The sequence below is a fragment of the Castor canadensis genome, chromosome 5 (assembly GCF_047511655.1).
Source record: "Castor canadensis chromosome 5, mCasCan1.hap1v2, whole genome shotgun sequence".
Taxonomy (NCBI): Eukaryota; Metazoa; Chordata; class Mammalia; order Rodentia; family Castoridae; genus Castor; species Castor canadensis.
Window position 1 is genome coordinate 11,854,313 of NC_133390.1, and position 14,169 is coordinate 11,868,481.

At 44.3% G+C, this 14,169-nt stretch overlaps 1 protein-coding gene across 3 annotated transcripts in view; it reads right to left on the bottom strand.

Moving 5' to 3' along the window:
- Hunk (hormonally up-regulated Neu-associated kinase) overlaps positions 1-14,169 on the bottom strand; it is a 112,447-nt gene that overhangs the window by 15,988 nt on the left and 82,290 nt on the right. For all 3 annotated transcript variants that reach the window (XM_020153990.2, XM_074072813.1, XM_074072814.1), the window contains exons 8-9: positions 10,356-10,439; positions 6,110-6,160 (exon numbers count right to left, since the gene is read on the bottom strand). In XM_020153990.2, the coding sequence (XP_020009579.1) occupies positions 6,110-6,160; positions 10,356-10,439 (135 nt within the window). The remainder of the gene's footprint in view (positions 1-6,109; positions 6,161-10,355; positions 10,440-14,169) is intronic.

Here is a 14,169-nt window from a genome sequence, read left to right on the forward strand (position 1 = left end):
TCTGGAATTAGTAGGTATAGGTAAGAACTTTCTCAACGAAACCCCAGCAGCACAGCAACTAAGAGATAGCATAGATAAATGGGACCTCATAAAACTAAAAAGCTTCTGTTCATCAAAAGAAATGGTCTCTAAACTGAAGAGAACACCCACAGAGTGGGAGAAAATATTTGCCAGCTACACATCAGACAAAGGACTGATAACCAGAATATACAGGGAACTTAAAAAACAAAATTCTCCCAAAACCAATGAACCAATAAAGAAATGGGCAAGTGAACTAAACAGAACTTTCTCAAAAGAAGAAATTCAAATGGCCAAAAAACACATGAAAAAAATGCTCACCATCTCTAGCAATAAAGGAAATGCAAATTAAAACCACACTAAGATTCCACCTCACCCCTGTTAGAATAGCCATCATCAGCAACACCACCAACAACAGGTGTTGGCGAGGATGCGGGGAAAAAGGAACCCTCTTACACTGTTGGTGGGAATGTAAACTAGTACAACCACTCTGGAAAACAATTTGGAGGCTACTTAAAAAGCTCAACATTGATCTACCATTTGATCCAGCAATACCACTCTTGGGGATATACCCAAAAGACTGTGACACAGGTTACTCCAGAGGCACCTGCACACCCATGTTTATTGCAGCACTATTCACAATAGCCAAGTTATAGAAACAGCCAAGATGCCCCACTACTGACGAATGGATTAAGAAAATGTGGTATCTATACACAATGGAATTTTATGCAGCCATGAAGAAGAACGAAATGTTATCATTCGCTGGTAAATGGATGGAATTGGAGAACATCATTCTGAGTGAGGTTAGCCTGGCCCAAAAGACCAAAAATCATATGTTCTCCCTTATATGTGGACATTAGATCAAGGGCAAACACAACAATGGGATTGGACTTTGAGCACATGATAAAAGCGAGAGCACACAAGGGAGGGGTGAGGATAGGTAAGACACCTAAAAAACTAGCTAGCATTTGTTGCCCTTAACGCAGAGAAACTAAAGCAGATACCTTAAAAGCAACTGAGGCCAATAGGAAAAGGGGACCAGGAACTAGAGAAAAGGTTAGATCAAGAAGAATTAACCTAGAAGGTAACACCCACGCACAGGAAATTAATGTGAGTCAACTCCCTGTATAGCTATCCTTATCTCAACCAGCAAAAACCCTTGTTCCTTCCTATTATTGCTTATACCGTCTCTTCAACAAAATTAGAGATAAGGGCAAAATAGTTTCTGCTGGGTATCGAGGGGGTTGGGGGGAGAGGGAGGGGAGTGGTAAGGGAGTGGGTGGTAAGGGAGGGGGTGGGGGCAGGGGGAGAAATGACCCAAGCATTGTATGCACATATGAATAATAAAAAATAAAAATTAAAAAAAGAAAAGAAGTGGGCCTGCTATTAAGTAAGGAGTCATTAAAAAAAAAGTGGACCCTTTTTTTGGTGGGACTGGGGTTTGAACTCAGGGTTTTGTGGTTGCACAGCAGACACTCTATCACTTGAGCCACACTTCCAGTCAGTTTTGCTCTGGTTATTTTGGCAACAGGGTCTTGTGAAATATTTGCCTGGGCTGTCCTGGAACCTCAACCTTCTGATCTCAGTCTCCCAAGTAGCTAGGATTACAAGTGTAAGCCATTGGTGCCCAGCTGAGGAAGTGGGCCCTTTAAAGCCAGATGTGATGGTACACACCTTTTACCTCAGCACTCAAGAAGCTGAGGCAGGAGAATTAAGAGATCCAGGCCAGCTTGCGTGAAATACCAAGACCCTGTCTCCAAACAGAAAAAAAAAAAAAAAAAAAAAAGGTGAGATTTTTAAAAGGTGACTGAGTCACAAGGGCACTGCCCTCCTGGAAGGACAAACACTGTTATCACAAGAGTGGGCTCCTGAAAAAGGATGAGTTTGGCCATATTTTTCCCTCTGACTCTCTGACATGGTTCCCAGCCTTGTGATGCTGTCTGTCACGATGATGTGGCAAGAAAGCCATCCTCAGGTGCCAGGGCTGTGCTACTAGACTTCCCAGCAGGAAGTCTAAGGAAATAAATCTCTGCTCTTTATAAATTACCCAGTCTCAGGCAATCTGTTACAGCAGCAAAACATGAACTAAGACATCCAGGATGCTCCAAAAGGGACCATGTGCTCCAGGTCACTTTGGCCAAGGTCAGGAGGGGACAATAAAAATTTTCCATTGCTTTTCACTCCTTTGTTTCCATGAAACTAACAGGCCACCTTGTCTAAGGCAAAGGAAAACAAGCTTTACAGCACACAAACACACAGTGTCTAGCATCAAAAGGGATATGATCAGTCTGTCCTGAAAAGTCTGGCAGAATTCCTTCCTTTTGCTTAGTTTTCAATCTGTGTTTTGATGTGAAAGTCACCATTTCTACCTGTTAATACCTAAAACAGGAAAACAAAATGTACTTTTGTGATGTATTTTAAAACAATACTGGATAGAAAAGATCAAACTGCCTTCAGACCTTTTCAGGATGTTTTTAGTGACCAGCAAATGCTCCTTCAACTTGTCTGTGATCCCAATGCTTACAGAGCTGCCAGCAGCTGGAGGGGTCCACTTCTGCTCCTTCCCAACCCTCCTTGGGGGTCTTGAAAGCTTAAAAATCAAGTAACAAAATTTCTGGGGCCAGCATCACCGCCCAGACTGAATTCAGTAGCAACAAGAGTTGTATAAGGCTCAAGAGTGTGGGGAGCAGACTATGAGAAGCCTATGAAAACCGAACGTAAGCACAGCTCATTCAGTGTTCTGCAGTCTGAGTTTGGCACAGCTCCAGCAGCAGAAAAGGAAAAATGCAGGACAGCTACTTTTCCTAAGTTGTTTACAACCAGAAAGGTAGATCGCAGGTTCCTCTTGTTACAATGTCACGCCCCTCCTGGAGAACTGCTGCTCCACTCTGTTTACCTCTGGGTATAAAAGACTCACTGAAGGAGGATGGGAGGCATTTGGCTTTTGGCTTTTTGATGGGGAAGGGTTTTGGATGTGGGAGGCTTTTGGATTGAAGGGAGGCTTTTTGATGGAGGGTTTTTGGCTGAAGGGAAATTGCTGAAGGGAAAAGGATTGCTGAAGGAGAATTGCTAAAGGGGAATTGCTAAAGCTAAAAAGATAACATGAGACAGTGCAAGTCTGAGGGCAAAGACTTTAAGAGAGATTATGCTAAAGAAAAGCTAAGAGAAAACATGGGACAGAGCGAGTCTAAGAAAAAGAGACTTTAAAGAACAGAAAAGAAGACTTTAGAAGCAAGGTTTTAAGGAAAGACTTTATAATCAAGGTTTTAAAGAATTTAAAGGAGTAAGTCCTTAAAGCATAAAGAAAGAGAAAAGAAGCAGAGTAAAAAGAAGAGATTAATAGAGATAAGAAGCAATGAGGCTGTTGTGTGTCTCCAACCAAGTGCCCAACACACCTGGCCCCAACTTTCTGTCTGTCTGTCTATCCTGTGTTCTTTCTGCAGCTCTCATTGTCCTAGTTAGGCCCAGTTAGGTTCAGTAATAACCAGAAGTGAGAAAAAGCTTGCTCCACAAGAGTTTGCTACGAAAGGAGACTGAGATTGGCCTGTAAAACCAAATGTTCCAACAGAGGGATATTTGGCAAAGAGCAGAAAGCCCTTTATGGGAGCAAAGAAAGGGAAATTTCACTGCTGGATCTACAATTCCAGGGAACTCTGTTGAGATCACCCTTGTTGAGCTGAATTCCAGAATGCTGCACCTAGCATGTCCTTCCCCAGCACCAGTTTCTCCAGGCTAGATTGACAAGAATAAGCAGTGACTTCGGCCAGGTGACAATGATTCATGCCTGTAAACCTAGCTACTTGGGAGATCAGGAGGATCAAGGTTCGAGGCCAGCCCCAGCAAAGAGTTCACAAGATCCCATCTCCAAAAAAAACCACAGTAAAATGAATTGGAGGTGTGGCTCAAGCAGTAGAGCACCTGCTTTGCAAGCATGAAGCCCTGAGTTCAAACCTCAGTCCTGCCAAAAAAAAAAAGGAAGCAGTGATTTAACAGTAACCAGTTTCCAAGGAGCAAGCAAGAATTCGTAGCTGACCATCCTCTAGGAGGGAAAATGTTGGCCCAGTCCACGAAGAGGGTCAGCAGCTCAGAGGAAATCTGCTGAACCAGCTGACATCATTGCCCTCCAAGCACGTGCTATCAAACGCAAATGATCACCTGATTATACCTTTTTGTCTGCATGGCCTATTTTCTCCAAAAGAAATTTCCCAGGGAGCAGGATGCTCAACTGCCTTACACCTTATGTAACAGAAAAGATCTTCCAAGGGACTGATCCCGCTCCAGGATGCTTGGCCTCCCTCCCCACCCATCAATGCTGCTACCTGCAGAGACCTGGCTTCCTCACCAGGACACTGAATCTCCTCACCCAGTGTCCCCACACCCATAAGGACCCAATAGCTGGTGAAGGAATTCGGATTTTTGGCTCTAAGTACTTCTTTGCATCCCAGCAGCACAGTCTTTCACTCTCAGGTCAGATACGAGAAAAGACATACGAGGTCCAGGGTGCAAGCTGTACACAATATAGCTTCTTGATCTCTGTCAACTGTTTCCACCCACGGGAGTTGTGCATGGACATTTACAAAACTGGACATTCAGAAAATGTGGCCACATGAAGGATTAGCTACCCAAACTCTTTCTGTCTTGTATCATTTGATGGAAAAGAGCCAGGGGGATAAGCACCAGGCTCCAGTTGGAGCTCAGACTCTGAGCCCTCCTCAGAGTCTCCCCTGCTGGCTGTGCCACTGGGGGTATGATAGTCACTGAAGGATGACTCCAGGCTCCTGGAGGTCCTGGGACATCCATGGCTGTGTGGTGATAGCTTAGCAGTCTGGAAATTCAGACTCCATTCCTGCCTTTCTCTGTAACTTGATGGTGACCTCGGGCAAGTGTTCTCCCATTTATTAACCAAAACTGGGGATCCTTCCCAGTTCTGTGAGGATAAACAAAAATCCACACTGCCCTATTCCTTGTCTGAACAGCAAATGCAGTGATTTAACAAGGATGGATGCTCTGAGACTCACCACCATCCCAGGCTGAAGAAAAACCACTACCTTCCCATCACTCAATGAAAAATGGAGGCAGAAAGTGACTCTGGCAGCAGAGGGTCCTGGGGGCCGAAGGCAGCTGAAGCTTTTTCATTTGAGTTACTGTATCAAGTTCAGCTCACTGGGGGCTTTTCTGGAGTTGACTGGCTAGCCTGATGGTCAGGAAGCCTCCCCAGTTGTTTGGAACATCAGAACCAGGTACTGACCCCACTACCTGGCAGGTGCCCAGGTGTCATTGGCTGGTTGGTTTTGGTTCCTTGTTGCCCATCATATAAGAGAAAGCCTGATTTTACCACAGGGTGAGGGGAGGGAAAACTGTGTATAAATTTAAAGAAAGAGGGCTTGGTTCATAAGTTAGACTACCGAGTCAGGAAACCCTGGACTGCTGCAAACCTAGTTTCTCATACAGGCAGAAACAGGAACGCATAGCCAAGAAGTTACAGCATCCTATAACACAGAGACACAGTGAACTCAACACAGAAAGCACTGGTCTGACCTGAGGAGACTCAGACCAGCCCACTCACAGCAGGATTCTACATGTTTTAATTCAGGATGAGGACAGGGGTGTGTAACACCTCATGGGTGGGGGAAAGACAGGCCAATCCTTAGGATCCTGTGTGATGGTTAATTTCATGTGTTGATTGGCTGGGCCATTTGTTTGGTCAACCACCAGTCTATCTGTTACTGTGAAGGGAGTTTGTAGATATCATTAACAGTTACATCTGCAGATATTAAGTAGATTCTCCTCCAATAATGTGGTGGGTCTTACCCAATCAGTTGAAAGCCTTAAGAAAAAAAAAAATGTTCTTCTGGAAAAATAAATTCTGCCTCTAGATGGGTTTTGGACTTGAAACTATAGGATCAACCCTTTCCTGGGTCTTGGGCTTACTGGTACGCTCTAGAGATTTTGGACTTGCCAGCCCCCAGAATCATGGGAGCTTATTCCATACAAATCTCTCTTTCCATATCTGTGAGTGAGAAAGATAGAGAGTATGTGTTTGTTTCTTTGGAGACCCTGACTAACATACCAGAACCCCCCAAAGTCTCACCTGTACAGCAGCATGGAGTTCAAAGTCTCTTGTCCAGGTGTCCAGGGAGGCCTGTGGAAAGTAGATTATTCAATAATTCAAGAAGCTACACCTGCTATTTATTCCCCAGAGTCTACCACCTCCTACTTCCCCTGCAGCTCTGATCGAAAATTATTCATTTCAATGTTTATAGACAAAAATATCAAGCCCTTAAATCATAGTGGAAGTAGACAGCCAATGTCCTAATGCATAGGCCAGAGAGATTTCCTAGGGAAACATTTTATTAAAAACGAAGACTCAGAGCACAGGAGTGCACCAAGCAAGCAGTTCGATATGTTTCTTAAACAGCAAAAATGACCATGGAAACAGCACCCACATCAAGACACAGAACCCAGCTGGCACCTGCAAAGTTCTCCTTGTGTCTTCTGCATCTTTTCATCCCCGAAAGAAACCACCAGAAGCACAGATTGTCTGACCTGATTCCACACTTTATTTTAAAAAGTTGTAGAGATTTTTAAATAAGACACAAAATGCACACCTGACATTGACTTTTAAACTTATATTCCCTGGTGTGGTTGAATCAGATTCTCTCAAAACTTGTATGTTGAAATTCTAGCCCCCAGGATCTCAGAATTTGACCTTATTTGGAGACAGGGTCTTTACAGAGATGATCAAGTTAAAATGAGGACGTTAGGGTGGGCCTTAATCTAACAGACTGCTGTCCTGACAAAGAGGGAAATTTGGACACAGATGTGCAAACGAGAAGGACGAGAACGATGCAGTACAAACCAAGGATCACCAACAACCAACAGAAGCTAAGAGGAGGCCTGCAGCACATCGCCCCTTACAGTCAAGAGAGGAACTAGTCTTGCTGACACCTTGACCTTGGAAAACAAAGTCTCTGAGACCACAGATTCCTGTCCAGTTGTGGTGTTTGGAACAGCAAACTGATCAAACTAATCCAAGTCTTCTGCCACCTACTAGACAAGGGTTCCTCTAAAACTCAGTATTTCTTTATGTCTTAGAGACCTCTTATTTCTGTTTCACATTTTTGTACAAACCAATGTTACTTTTAAAAAAGACTTTAACAAAAATGGTTTGGGGCCCTATGTGCCTAAAATAGTTGCCTTGCCTCTACCCTCATGGATCCCAAGGGTCTCTTTTCAGGAAGAGGGTCCCTTGGGTACAAGTAGAGGTGTTTTCAGGTGAGGTGTGAGTCCCACTTTTGTAAGTATATTCTCTGTCTTTAAAGCCCTCCCAAGGGCTGGAATTACAGGCGTGTACCACCATGCCTGGCTCTAGTGCTTTGTCTAACTAGCCCTATTCTACTTTCTAGGTTCCAACAGAGACAAGCTGGGCATTCTAGTAACAGCCTGTAATTCAATTAGCAGAAGTACCACTGAAGTTTGCAGAAAACAAATGGATCATAGAACACTGAGCTGCTGTTTGCCCATTAAAGTTCCTAGTTAAATCCTAACTGTTCAATATTTCAACAAATGCTTAAAACATTTACCATGTGTTTTCAAGCCAAGTGAAATAACTGTTAGAGAAAAAGAATCCGAATGAATGTCCCTTTTACATCAGGGCTCTGGCCCTTTTGGCCACACAGCCACAGGGAGTTGGGTGTGAGAGCAGCAGAGAGGTGAACACAAGGCTGTCAGCAAAGAGGCTTAGTGACCACCCAGAAAACACACTGGGCACCCACTGCAGCAGAGGGCATTATTCTATGAGTCACACACAAGCCAAGAGGCGAGGAGCCTAACCACAAATTTTGAATTCCCTGGATTCCAGTGGGGTGACCACCCTCAGGGCAGGCGATTCCCTGTCACACATAAATCATTGCCATCCAGCAATCATGCCTCCTATGTGCGATGCTTCGGGTATCTCCTTTAATCAAGCCAGTTGTCCCATCTGGAATGTCCTGTCTTCCCTACTTCTACCCATTTTCTGAGATTCAGGACAAAGTCCACTCGATTCTTTCATTTGTCCATTTAGCAAACATTTTTGTACCAGGCATCCCAAAGACTCTAGAGATACTCACTCGGTTCTTATAGAACTCATAGCTCAGCATAGGAAATATTAATCAAATAGTTCCTAAATGAGAAACTGCAGAAGATGGTGTGACAGCTGTTCTGAAGGGATGGGATATAATGGCAGACAGAGGTCAGGGACTAACAGGGGTCCATGGAGAGCTGACCTTGCCTTGGGATCTGAAGGCACACAGACATTGACCAGGTAAAGGCAGATGGAGAGAACAGCCTAGAAGAGGGAACAGTGTATGCACAGCCCTGGCAGGAAGAGGAGCAGAGTAAGCGCAAAGGCCTATGGGAATGGACACAAAGCAAGAAGCAAGGCTGGGTGTGTGCTAGGCAGGGAAGTGATCTGATGTGACTGAAAAGTAGCAACTCGCTCTGACTCCAATGCAGAAAGAGTAGCGGTGGCCATTGGGGAAGCAGGGGGGCCAGTCAGGAGGCTGTAGCAGCAGCCTGAGTGAGAGGGGATGAAGCTGGGACCAGTAGGGGTTGGGGCTGGAGACAGCAGAGGGCTTAAGGGGCTTAGGAATCAAGTCAGCAAGACTTGGAAGGGGCTGGCTCTGACGAATGGTAAGCTTTAAGAAGGACACCTGGGTTCCTTGGGGTGGGGGGTGGGGGCGGGGTGGACAGGGCCACTACTAACTGTAAGTGGGAGAAAGTTTGGTTCTGGGCATGCTAGACTGGAGACGTTTGCTCACGCAAAAGGAGGTTAACACAGTCAGAACTGGTCAGAGGGCCCTGGAGGTCAAGGGGCATCTGGGTCCCATACTACACCATTTTCCTATCTCTGACCAGCAAGTTACTGCCAGAGACAACCCACCCTCCAAAGAGCTCATCTCCATCTTGTCACCCTGGTGCCCCACAGCTGGGCTGAAGGAGGAGGCATACAGCCTGAGGTCAAGGCTAACCCCTCACTCCATAGCTGCTCTGAATCCCATCCCCCCACCCCACCTCCTCCCCCAGCCTACGTGTCCTTCAGTGGAGACCATGTCCTCTCTCCTCTCACTTGAGCATCAGTGACAGAAAGGCTGGTGTCCACTGTTGTCACTTCCCTCTTTGCACCCCCAAATCTGGGCAATCTGTCCTCAGCCTTCTCTACTTCCACAGTGCTGCTCACCCAGCATCATCAGGACCACGAACTTCTCAGGTGATTGCTGACTTTTTTTGTTTGTTTGTTGGGTGGCACTGGGGCTTGAACTCTGTTTTTTTCTTTTTTGTGTTTTTATTTGGATGTACTGAGGTTTGAACTCAGGACCTACGCTTGCAAGACAGGCACTCTACCACTTGAGCCACTCTGCCACTTGAGCCACTTCACCAACTCCTGGTTGCTGAGTTTTGCATGTAACCTTTTCCTCTGCTCCCCAGGTCTCCCTGGTGTCCCTCCTTTCTGGCTGTCCTGCCCCCTCCCTGACTACTCCTTGTTATCTTTTTGCTGGGTCTTCCTCTGTCCCAGGCTCTGTCTAGAATGGGCAGCCATGCCACTGTCTCTGGTCTTGACTCTCGGGACTGGCCCTTTTCCTGAACTCCCATCATCTATAAATGAGGTGCTTCACGCTCAGCACCCAAAGTCACTACATTCTCTGGACAGGGATGGAAGATGCCACCTTCCCTAGTGGCATGTATGACTCGTGGTTCAGGAAGAAAATGTGGCATAGGAAAAGGAAAAAGGGCAGTGGCCATGACATGGAGGAGGAGCTCTTTCTCATCTTTCCTCCAATGAAGGAATTCCTCAGTGCCCCAGGACAGGTTCCTGTGGGAGGGGATTTTGGGGATATGACAGGCTCCAGAAGGTGATGGAAAGCCACCAAGAAGAAGAGTTCATCTGACCACTGAGTGGAACGCCCTGTGCTTCTGGTACCAGATCTGGAACTCACAGACACAATCTCCTCACAAATGTACACTTGGGGCTATGACAATCTGCCATAGGACACTAGTTTTTACTCTGGAATCAAAAGACCTTGATGTTTTCCTCTTGGTATGTTCTAGGTAACCACAAGTCATCAGCCATAGCAGAATGGAAAAGTTTGCTTTCATCTGGAACTTTCTCTGCTCTTGAACCATGATTTGGGGACAGCAATGATGGCTTCATTGCAAACCAATTGTCCAGGCTCAGTTACAAGATCATTTGTCTTTTGGTGTTTGTGTCCCACAGTAATTGGGTAAATTCCACTCTCCCTTCAAAATGGAAACTTCCTCCCCCTAAGAGCCCCTGAGTTTGCCTCAGGGTCACTCACCTCATAGGACTCCTTGGTGGCCCTGCATTTCTCTATCTGGTACAGCTGGGTCTTGTAGCAGACGCTGTCCTGGATGTCGGTTTTCTAACGAGGAGGAAAGAATAAGATGTTCAGTTTAAGCCTCAGTCTCGGGAAATAGAAATGTCCATTAGGCAGTCATGAAATTTTAAACTGGTTCTTGGCTGACAAATGCCCCAAATGGCGGGCAAGCCAGGCAATTACAATGCAAAATCTCATCTCAGGATGCAGCAAGAGGGACAGCCCTGGACTTAGAATCTGGCAGTCTACCTCTGCTGTGGGCTCTGCAGCAAAGGGCCAGGTGACATCGGACTGGTCACGTTCTTTGCCGGGCCTCAGTCCTTTCATCTGTGCCATGGAGGCCACTCTAACACAGGAAAGCAGAAACCAATGGGTAATCTGGGAAGAACAGCCTACCTCATCCAATCACTAAGGAGGACATGGATCTTGCTTGTTTGCTCATTTTAAAACAGTACACAAACATACCACCCCAAAGAAAAGCCACAGCAATTCATAATAGAGGTTAAGGTGCTTCTGGTGACCTAAGATGATAGACACACAATCCTGGCTGGAGACAGAGAAAATTAAGTGACTGGTTAATTAATGTATCAACCAACAAATCATTAATGAGTGTCCTTACAGGTTCTTCCACTTAAAACACATGTGTCTTGGTTTTAAAAAGAGTAAACCAAGAGAAATGACAAATAATTATGGAAGAATGTTTTACTTTTTAGCTCACGAGATTGGATTTCAAAATTATACACGAGTTGTTAGAAATTGGCTGATAAGATTAATAACTGGGACAGTGACTATAGTGCAATTAAATTAGCTATGTCTGGAAATTACTGAGCAGTCCAGCTGTAGTTATCTGTGGAGATTAATTCTCTCAAGGTAATTCACTCGCCTGGAGTTTGGATTCTCACCCCAGCTATGTTCTGTGATAAAAGACTGAAATGTAAAACAGACTCAGGAAAATAAAAACTTTCTCCAGTTCAAACCGTATCCAGGGGAGTTTCTGGGAAATGTTTTCCTTGCTTAGCTAAACAGCCCTTGAAACTCTGATGCTAGGCAAAGTGGAGGGGCAGAAAAAAAAAGCAAGACAAGCCAAGACACAGCCAAGGAGCTTCCAACACAGCATCTCCCATGCTTCAGATGACCTATATAAGTGTTTAAGAAGAGTGTGCATGATCAAAATTTCTATCTGTAGATGTGGAAAAAGTAAAAGGAAACTTTTAAAAATAAACCCTCTTCCTTACTTGGTTAAGCACCCAAAGAATTAGAATGTTTAAGTCTGTTACCTTAGGAAACTGGGAATGTCATTCAGTAATATGTGATACCATGAACTTTATAATAGGGTTAGTTTCATGAAAATACTTTTGAAGTTTTGAATAATGTTTATCATTTTAAAAAGAAAATGAGGGCCAGTGGAGTGGCTCAAGAGAAAGAACACCTGCCTAGCAAGCATAACAGCCTGAGTTTAATCCCTAGTATTGCAAAAGGAAGGAAGGTAGAAAGGAAGGAAGGAAGGAAGGGAAAGAAAGAGAAAAGAAAAAAAATGAGTTTATTAACTCTCTTTCCTTAATTGAGACCCATTTGAAAGCTTAATTTTTATCCTCTATAGCATGGTAGCCCAAATGGTATGACCTTGAACCCTATGAAAAAGTAGTCTGCAGGCACCAACTGTAACTGCATATTTATAAATTGTAATCATGTAGCACTGTGTTAATACAGCCTCTGTATTATAAAATACATAAAAGATAGAGTTTAAAAGGATAAGATCAGAAAGAAATTTGAAACATGTTGTCTTATAAAACAGCTTTAAATCCGCTATGTCTTTAAGTTGTCTGTGATGACAACAGAGAACTACTGGGTGGTACAGACATTTTCTTCATCTTCTCTTATCACATAATAATAGGTATAATGCTTTGGTTTGAGTGTGACCCCCCAAAAGCTCATGGGCTAGAAGCCTGCTCCAAAGTTTGCAATGTTAAGAAGTGGTGGGTCCTTTAAGAGGCAGGGCCTGGTGCAAGATAATTAGGTGATCAGAGCATGGGCCTCAGATGGTCTTGCAGAGGGAGTTATAAAATGAGACCACTCCACGAACTTGGCCCTTCTGTATGTGTTATTTACCTATCCCTTTGTCTGCCGTGTTGTAACACAATGGGGGGGAGTGGTGCAAGCTGTCATCAGAGGTCAAAGAGAAGAGGATGCGTGATGTTGGACTTGCAGGCTCCAAAACTGCAGCTAAATTAAGCCTCTTTTCTTTGTGAAGTACCCTGCTGTGATGGTTAAACTTGATTGCCACCTTGACTGGATTGAGATGGCCTAAGAGATTAGTGAAGTACAGCTCAGGGTGTGTCTGTTGGGCGTTTCCAGAAAGGATTAACCAAGGAAGAAGACCCGCCCTAAATATGACAAGCATCATCCCATATGCTAGGGACCCAGATGGAATAAAAGGGGTAAAGGAGAAAGTCCACTAGTGCTACCACAGGCAAACAGGCATTCTCGCTCTCTGTCTCTCTCTGTCTCTCTCTGTCTCTCTCTGTCTCTCTCTCTCTCTCTCTCTCTCTCTCTCTCTCTCTCTCTCTCTCTCTCTCTTTCCTGTCCACCATGAGGTCATAGCTTCTGCCGTATGCTCCAACCACAGTAATGTTCTGCCTCACCAAGGGTCCAGAGTCAACAGAGCCAAGCACTATGAACTGAAACCGTGAGACAAAAATAACTAATTCCTACCTTCAAGTTGTTCCCTCAGGTATTTTGATCACAGCTAAGGGAAGCTAACATGTCAGCCTCAGGCATTTTGTTACAGCAATAGAAAATGGACCAATACATACACTATGTGTCAAAAGTCCTGTGTTTCTGGGTGTGACAGTTCTCCTTCAGTAGCTTTCCTATGAGTGATGCAGCCACAGTGAAACCTCTCTGAAATGTAACCTCAAAACTATGAATCTGCCCCCATCGGAAATACCACGTCATCACTGCTTACCCAGAGTATTTTTCCTCCCATAAACATTCTTACTGAAAAGCCTGTTGCTATTGACAGTGTTTCTGCTCATGTACATCCTTCCTCTGCTAGTTCATCAGATTAAAAAAAAAAGTTCTGTGGATAATTTCCTATGGAAGCAAAAGCTAGCAAATGTTCTCAGCTGAATCAGCTCAGAAACATCTGTACTTTCCAACTGTTTAACAAACTTCTTGTCAAGTTTCTTAATCTATTGAGCAATGTTTTCTAACTGTTAACAAGTGACACACTCCGACTATGCTATTATACTGCTTATTTTTGCTATGGCAGAGTGAGTATCATTTCTCCAAATGCAGGTGGACTTTTCTTTTTTGTTCTTCTATAGAAACCTCAAAAAGGATTTCTAAACCTATTGCTTGGTGAAGTTTTGTGACATATTGAGCTATCACTTGACTTTAAATAGCACCAAAAAAACTCCAAAGGTTTGTTTTTACCATCTAAATTCAAAATGTCTTCCTAACAGAGACAACTATGCATCGTGGGATCTCAAGGTGTCATATAAAAAGGTCACTGAATACTCGACTGAACATCAGATGTGCTGCCTGCCACCTAACTTCCTGTTAGAGCTGGTCTGTGCTCACATGCTGGGGAGAAGCAGGAGTAGCTGTGTGCAGAACTTCATGCTGTTCTGAATCTACTTCTCTTTGTGGAATTCTTTCCTAAGTCATTATCCATTTGGAGATGGATGACTCAGTCAACACTAGAAACTGAAGTGTGTCAATGTCCTTTCCCAGGCACATATGAACTACTTGTGACCAAAAAGATGAAGGGGAT